Raw genomic sequence first — 8,781 nt, 5'->3', positions numbered from 1 at the left:
TTTTTCTTTATTCATTTCTTTGTTTGTATTTTTATTGGTCAAAAATACTGATTTATTTTAACAAGCACATGTGTGCCACATTCAGAGAGTAAAATGTGTTCTTGAGTTGGGCTTTCAGTGGGAGATTTGATGAAAATAAGAAAGAGGCCACCTAGATTGCTAAAAAGAATGTTTTTCGGCATTCTCGAATAGAAATACAAGTCGAATTTGAATAAAACGTATAAACTTAAAAACGTATAAAACCAGCCCTGTCTCAACTGTAAGAGCACTTCCTGACCCCTCAGAGTGTTTATGAATGGCTGAATGGGAATATTCCGAACAATAAGTAGCTTAGACGCGATGGGGGGCCGTGATGAGGGGGAACTTCTAGGTATGTTGAGAGGCAGACAGGCTGCGGGAGGCAGGAGGTCCTGGGACTGGGTCAAGCCTTTAGGGATGCAAAGGCTGTTTACATGAGGAAGGGCAGACTGCGGACTGTCAGGTTACGTCATGCCTGCATGCGCTGGGTTATGCCTCTTATATAATACGAAAGGGAAAGAGAGAAAAGGGACTTTGTATGGAGTGTTCTCTTCCTGATGCTCTTTCTTAAATCTGCTCAGTGCGTCTGTCGTTGTGTCGCTAGAGACGCATTTAATGTGCGTTCACATTCGCCATGAAGCTCTCAGTCATCAGGGCTTATTTATAATACAAGTAAACCAGATACTATTGAGCTGCATGCATGATCAGGAAACATTAAAACAGACGTTTCCTAGACGCTTGACCGTGACACTTCTGAAATCTGTTATATAGTATTTGAATTCAAAAATAGCATGTTTCAATGAAGGCACACGGCAAGTTCTTCTGCTTCAAAGTTGATGTGAGAACATATTAGCATCATAAACCCCTTAAGCTGAGAAAACCCTTTCGTAATAATTGTACGGGTATTAGCACTAGGGTTTTCTTAGCTTTAGCAGTTTGTTGCAACTGGCTGCTGATCTTAGGTCTTAGGCTTTGCCTTCCAAGTCCTGATTTCAGACTGTTTACATTCCTCATTATATTAGTTTGATGTTAGTGCCATCTAGTGGTTGCATTAGGGTTGTTCAATTGTAACCAAAACTGTTTGGTTCCCAACATTCTTCAAAATACATTTTCATAGAAAAATAAAGAGGGAAAATCATTCAGGTTTGGAACAGGAAAGTGAGTGAATGACGGGATTGCCATTTTTGCGTTAACTATCCCTTTCTAAATGACCTTACATCCATTTCTCAACTTCCTTTCAATTATCCCTTATAAACAAAAATATACGAGAAAATACTGGAAAATATAATGTGATCTATTACATAATACATTTATACATGTATACATATGTGATGTTATATAAGATAAAAAGTGTTTACTTAATTTTTTTTAGACAATTGTTTTTATTATATATATATATAATATAATATAATATATATATATATAGCCTATATATATATATATATATATAATTTTATTATTATTATTATTATATTTTCCTCATAATCGTGTACATTGCACATACATATCCCATATAAATATGAATATACTTTATATAGTATATTTATACACACACACAGTACCACATTTTATCAAATCTTTATATTATGAAGTGTATTATTGAATACAAAATTACATACATTAGGATATAAAAGTACATATTGTGTCACATCACATATTTTTCAATGTATGAAAAATGTCAATTCCTTATGTATTATACATTACAGTATATTGTAATATATTAACAAAATATTATTCTGTATATTTTCAATATAAGTTAAATAATTTAATATATTGATTGTTCATATGTAAGAAAATATATTTTCTTTGCATAAGGGATATCTTTATCTCTTTTTAGGGGTTTTTAGGCATTGCAACTGTTTAAGAATATAATATTTTGCAGTGTTAATATTGATAAAATATTGAAGGTTTAATTAAAATAGATTAAAAATTAATTATGCAATTATGTTTGATTCATTAAAGTTTACATATTCAGCAAATCATGTAAGGCGCTATAAGAGTCTGTTTTATTTTCTCAAACATGGCACAAAATGCATTCATCTTGCTAATAATTTCAACTAAATTCTTTGAATGAAACACAAATGTGTTTAAGCCACAGTTTTAGGATGGCCGTGTTATTTGATTGACAAAAATAAAACAGATTCTTCAATATACAACAAGATACGTGTTCCACAGAGCCTGAACATGGTGAAACCAAAGGGAAACAAACACTTTAACATGAAAAGCAGTGCAAAAGCACCAGGTAGACAATTCACAAAATTGAAAGCGATTGTGACTAACACACTGTGCATTCACTGTGTCAAAAGATACAAATGAAAGTAAATAATAGTAGTAGATAGTAAAGCAAAATTAAAGCCATGACAATTGATCCACTTATTCAGTGTGCCATGCCTGTCTCTTAATCGGCAGACCGTCACATACACGCTCTCGGTCTCCGTCTTCACTCCGGGGTCTCGCAGGCATGGCCACAGTGCTGTGAGATGCAGGCAACCTCTGAGCAGTGTCAGCAGAATGGCAGGTGACTGAATTCCAGACTCTGCGTCTTGGGACGGCCAATTTCCTAAGGTTTTTTGGACTGTTCATCCCGCCATCCAGTGCAGAAAGTATTCTGTTACCTGACTGAGCAGCAGACCCCATCAGGGAGGACTCTGAGTGTGTAGCACGGCGTCGTGGAAGGATATTAATGACACCTTGGACAGAACCTGGAGTGGGGTCACATTCCAAAACAGAGGTAGATGGATTTCGTGGGAGTGCTGGCGGCTTAGGGTTTGGATCACGTCCCTCATAGGTCACCTGCTGAGCCTGCTTTCTTCTCTGGTAGATTATGCTCTGGATCTGCTGAAGTTGGAGCTCAAAGCTATACACTTCTTCGGTCAGCTGGTTGACGCGGTCGAAACCTGCCAGAAGGCTGTCAACACATGGCACCAGGCGGTCCACATAATGGTGAAAGTCAAAACTGTCTGAAATGACAGATGAATCGGAGGCCAAAGAGGAGGCAGAGGATGTCTGGCGGGGCCCGATGGGACTGAGCGGGACGGAGCAGTTGGAGGCTTCAGAGCCCTGGGAGGATCTGGAGGGTGGAGGAACCATTCCCTCAAATTTGACTTTGTGTCTAAACTACAAAGGAAATAAAATGGAATAATGGAATTTTTATTTTTATGTTATGTTATGTTATGTTATGTTATGTTATGTTATGTTATGTTATGTTATGTTATGAAAGAAGTATCTATGGAAGCTTGTTTCCACCACAGAATACATTTTTTAACTGACTTTATTTCTCAGAATTGCATGATATAAACTCGCAATTGCGAGTTATAAAGTCCAATTCTAAGGAAAAAAAGACTGACTTTTTTCTTTGGAATTGCGAGTTTATATCTCACAATTCAGACTTTTTAACACGCAACTTTGTATCATGCATGTCTGACTTTATACCTCGCAATTGCAACTTTATATCATCTGAGAAAAAATTTCAGAATTGTGAGATAAAAAGTCACCATTACCTTTTTTATTTTTTATTCTGTGGCGAAAACAAGCTTCCATAAGTATCTTATGCTCAGCAAGGCTGCATTTATTTGATCAAAAATACAAACATTAATAATGTAAAATATTATTACAGTTTAAAATAACTGTTTTCTATTTATACAGTTGTTTTTTATTCTATTTTAAGTCAACGTGAAATTTGTTATACTTTTTAAAGTTGATGAATGATTCAATCATTTTTATAATAGTCGGACATGGTATTTGTACCTCTTTGGTCTTGCTGAGCCCCATCCAGAGCTTGAGTCGTTTAATGAGAAACTGTACCATCTCATAGTCCTGCGGCTCCATGGATGGTCGGTAAATGTCTGTCTGTACCATTCGGTAGGTTCGAATCAATACAGCTGCACATAGGCGCCCCAGCACCCAGAATCCAATGCCTACGGCAGACAGGCAATAGAGGGGTCCCACCACCGGATGATGCTCACAAAGTCGACGTAACCCCATGTGCCCCTTTAACAAACAGAGCAGAGAGGAACTCGCCTGCCCTAAGGTCCTAAAGCCCTCCACTGTACCCGAGAAGAGCTGAAAGAGAAAGATGTGGGCTTCGTTTTCAGGTGTAAAAATTATTTAGAGCAAAAATACAATGGAAAGTTAAATGAAAAAAAAAAACATTGTACCATGATGCCTGTGTGAGAGAACAGAAGCAACAGGAGGAGCAGCAGAAACACCACGCCACAAATCTGAGGGAATACCTGTCGAATAACTCGTCCTATCACCATCCATCGCCTAACAAACCGCAGGATCCCCACCATCTGTAAAAACACACCACTCAATACCTGTTCGACACTTTGACTGACCAAGAGAAACTGATTATAAAGCTTGACTTTGTACAATATAAGGCACTTTAAGACCCAAAGTGTCCCATTACTGCAATTAATTAAACTCGAAAATTACAGACGCCATTCAAACTCATGCTTTGTTGGTCATTTCTTAGGTCGTAGTAGGGGTGCCAAAATATATTTCTATTTATAAATGTTATAAGATATTCAAGATTAAAGTTTGAAAATCTCCCATTGATATAGACTGTATACTTCCGTATTGTGACAATTATCTAAGTAAAATGTATTGTGACAATTATCTGAGTAAAATGTATTATGGAAAAAAGTAGGGCAAGGACTTGGTTTATTTCGATAGTCCACTTTAGACATTAAACTTGTTGATTGGATGGAGACATATCTTAACGTGAGCTTGGGGTTGAATATAAAAAACTCAATTGTAAATGTCTGTCGTTTCACCAGAATCACCACAAGATCCTGTGATCCAAAAAAAAAAAAAAAAAACATAAAACATGCATGGATAAATGAATAATATGCATTCAGTGAATAGATTTTACATGTATTGATATTTCCTTCAGGAAATGCAAATCTACACTGAACAAAATTATAAACCCAACACTTTTGTTTTTGCCCCCACAGCTGAACTCAAAGATCTAAGACTTTTTCTATGTACACAAAAGGCCTATATCTCTTAAATATTGTTCACAAATCTGTCTAAATCTGTTTTAGTGAGCACTTCTCCTTTGCCTAGATAATCCATCCACCTCACAGGTGTGGCATATCAAGATGCTGATTAGACAGCATGATTATTGCACAGGTGTGCCTTAGGCTGGCCACAATAAAAGGCCACTCTAAAATGTGCAGTTTTATCACACAGCACAATGCCACAGATGTCACAAGTTTTGAGGGAGCATCCAATTGCATGCTGACTGCAGGAATGTCCACCAGAGCTGTTGGCCGTAAATTGAATGTTCATTTCTCTGCCATAAGCCGCCTCCAAAGGCGTTTCAGAGAATTTGGCAGTACATCCAACCGGCCTCACAACCGCAGACCACGTGCTACCACACTAGCCCAGGACCTCCACATTCAGCATCTTCACCTCCAAGATCGTATGAAACCAGCCACCCGGACAGCTGCTGCAACAATTGGTTTGCATAACCAAAGAATTTCTGCACAAACTGTCACCCATTGAGCATGTTTGGGATGCTCTGGATCGGCGTATACGACAGCGTGTTCCAGGTCCTGCCAATATCCAGCAACTTCGCACAGCCATTGAAGAGGAGTGGACCAACATTCCACAGGCCACTATCAACAATCTGATCAACTCTATGCAAAGGAGATCTGTTGCACTGCGTGAGGCAAATGGTGGTCACACCAGATACTGACTGGTTATCTTGGCAAAGGAGAAGTGCTCACTAACACAGATTTAGACAGATTTGTGAACAATATTTGAGAGAAATGGGCCTTTTGTGTACATAGAAAAAGTCTTAGATCTTTGAGTTCAGCTCATGAAAAATGGGGGCAAAAACAAAAGTGTTGGGTTTATAATTTTGTTCAGTGTAGTTCCAGAAAAAATGTTGACAAATCATTCCTTTGTTTTTGGAACAATAGCCTACCTTTAGAACCAGGATGGTTAATAAGATTGCTGAGAGCTGATTGGATTTCCTGGCCAGTATGGCAGCACTGTGAAAGTCAGCAAAGGATGTGGGCCGGGAGCGATGTCTGGAGACACAGGCTTCAGTCGTGTAGAGGAAACACAGACGAAGAACAGCTGCTGCTAGTGTAAGAAGAGCTAACAATGGCTGAAACCAGCACCAGGCTTGCCTCAGGTATTGACTTGGCTTCATGATCAAGGCCCATACTTCAGCACTCACAAAGCACAGGCCGAACAGCAAAAGCACAATCTAGAGAGAAGACCACAAATCCTTTTTAACTTGTTTTTGATTCTGTTCAAACTGCAAGATTTGTTTCTATTGTAAATAAGTCTTGTAGGAGAGACAGTACCGTCAATGTGACGTCTAAGTCTGGACCAGATAATGGAGAGATGTGAAAAGGCTGGATAGAGATGAAAGCCAGGATTCTGCCTGTGTGTGTTTGATCCAGGAGAACAGAAACTGGTGCCAAGATGCCCGTCTGTTTATGATACTGAGTGAACTCGATCAATACTGCCTGTGTCCTGTCACAGAAAACATAAGACAGTTCCTCAAAAAACATAGAGCTGATGAGCATGATGAGTGTCTGATTCTAATGTTAGCATAAAAATTCCATACTTACAGTATGTGTGCAGAAAAATCCTTAGTGCACGACTGGACATGTAGAGATAATAAATACATTTTATGCTATAGTGACATCATACCGTGTTGTCATCCAGTTTGCTGTCTGTAGGTCTGACATGATCTGATGTGTGGATTCACTGTTGTTCCCAAGCATTACTTCCTCTGTCTGACTGAATGCACATGATGCACTCTTAGTCCTTGGCCTTGAAAGAGGAGATTGTGATCATTTACGGGAATCAAATGCATGATAATGTTACTATATTCTCCCATACAGCTATTCAGGCTTATTTACACACTGATCAACATGACATCATGACTTTGCGTAAACATACACGCCACTTTCAAGTCAAGTGGCGTGTTATCTATACGCATTTTGAGCTATCCGCGTGTATGTCCACGCCGTCATCTTCCGCGTGTATGTCTACGCCGTTAAATGTCCGAGTGATTCCGCGTGTATGTCTACGCCGTTAAATGTCCGAGCGAAACGAAGCAAAATGTAAATCTACATCTGGGGAGCGATATTTTTTTACTAGGATGGTAGGGGAAGACTCATAAATGGTATTAACCCCAGTGACGGGTAGGTTTAGGGACGGGGTTGGGGAAAGTCATATATATTTATATAGAGAGTAATGTAACGTTAAGTCAACGGCGTTGATAAACACGCTGAAAAGCGATTATGCGTGTTGATAGCACGCCAAAAATGGAAATACGAATTGGCGTGTCATACATACGCCATTTCATGAGATCAGTCTGCACTGATAGTCTTTCTCTGTGTTGTACTATCTCTCACCCCGTTGAAAGTGCTGGAGTGTTGTTGCTGTGTGCTGAGGAGCTCTGGTGTCCAGGGTTTGTATGTGATGAAACATGAGCATTCAGAATCAAAGGAAGTCGACCAGAGTGGAACTGATCTCTGATGTTTTGACTGCAGACTTTGTAAAAAAAAAAAAAAAATTCTACAAAAGTTAGGATTTTTTTATTTGTCTATTTATTTTTTACAAACTCTCAAAAGGATGCATACATATATATATATATAAGTAGTAAGTAGAGTCTTTACCGTCTTTAAAATGAATTTTCTTCAGTCTTGCAGGGCCAGTTAGAGAAAGAGAAGGGTTTTCATGTAGGTGTGAAATCAATCTCTCATCTATCCACTGTTCTGCATTCATCCATCTGAGAAAGTAATATATCTTGAAATAAAAAGACTTTCACTGATTCATGACAAACTACAACACAGATACACACACACTGTGTATATATAATATATATTCTATTTTGTGTGTGTGTGTGTGTGCCCTTGTTTATATTACATTGTGGGGACCAAATGTCCCTAGCCTGACGTCGTCATACTCAGATTCTAGTCAGAATGTGAGTCTGATACTGCTCCATAGAGATTTGATTATGGGGTGTGTCTCAACCGAACCAGGAAAAAAAAAACCCTCTGCACTCAATTGGATAGACCTACAAACAATCAGAGCAACGGAGTAAATGACGCATGTTCTTCATTCATATTTTCAACCAACAAAATGTCGCGGCTCTCTGTTCCTCTTTTAAAATGAATGCGCTGCCGATATAACAGACGCGATGGCGGAATCTACACATGATGTTTCATAAACAAAGTTCGGGAGGAGCACGTACAAATAATCAATCCAATATCAACTTGTCATCAAACAATACCATGTCTAACGTTACCCTATATCAGCATGAGGAAGCATATTCACTCTGTCAACTTACCTAACACTCCTTGACAGTTTTTCAGCATCCCTCCACCACCCCGAATCCTCACTCTTGTCTTGTTCTCTCACAACCAGGAATACGGGGGGAGTATGGCTACCGACCCCACAGCCCTCTCCTCGGACAGCACGTCATATACGCATTTATTCTATCGACTTATTTGTGTGAAATCTTATATACGCATTTATTCTATCTGACTTATTTGTAAATGTGAGCTCGTGAAATCTCAATTCTCCAGCAGCAGTCGTCTTTGTTGTAAACTAATTCAAATCAAGCGCTCTTTGGTGACGTGGATGATTACGTTACCGTTGCTCATCTGTCCATCATCGTATAAAGCCCGCCCTGACAATTTGATTGGTCCGAACAATTTTTGTTCGGGCATAATAGCTCCTCAACGGAGCGAGTCCAGACCGAACTTCCCGACCAAAAAATGTTGTGGGCGG

At 38.9% G+C, this 8,781-nt stretch overlaps 1 protein-coding gene across 1 annotated transcript in view; it reads right to left on the bottom strand.

Annotated features, from left to right (window-relative positions):
* Positions 1-1,857: 1,857 nt before the first annotated feature.
* pkd1b (polycystic kidney disease 1b) overlaps positions 1,858-8,781 on the bottom strand; it is a gene marked incomplete at its 5' end in the record, with an annotated part of 29,827 nt that continues 22,903 nt past the window's right edge. Inside the window, 8 exons of the mRNA XM_084434529.1 lie at positions 1,858-3,135; positions 3,766-4,080; positions 4,176-4,310; positions 5,951-6,238; positions 6,339-6,510; positions 6,691-6,807; positions 7,401-7,539; positions 7,665-7,777. Of these exons, the coding sequence (XP_084290655.1) occupies positions 2,392-3,135; positions 3,766-4,080; positions 4,176-4,310; positions 5,951-6,238; positions 6,339-6,510; positions 6,691-6,807; positions 7,401-7,539; positions 7,665-7,777 (2,023 nt within the window). The 3' untranslated portion in view covers positions 1,858-2,391. The remainder of the gene's footprint in view (positions 3,136-3,765; positions 4,081-4,175; positions 4,311-5,950; positions 6,239-6,338; positions 6,511-6,690; positions 6,808-7,400; positions 7,540-7,664; positions 7,778-8,781) is intronic.

The sequence above is a fragment of the Rutilus rutilus genome (assembly GCF_951802725.1).
Source record: "Rutilus rutilus genome assembly, chromosome: 16".
Taxonomy (NCBI): Eukaryota; Metazoa; Chordata; class Actinopteri; order Cypriniformes; family Leuciscidae; genus Rutilus; species Rutilus rutilus.
This window is presented reverse-complemented; position numbering and strand designations above follow the sequence as displayed.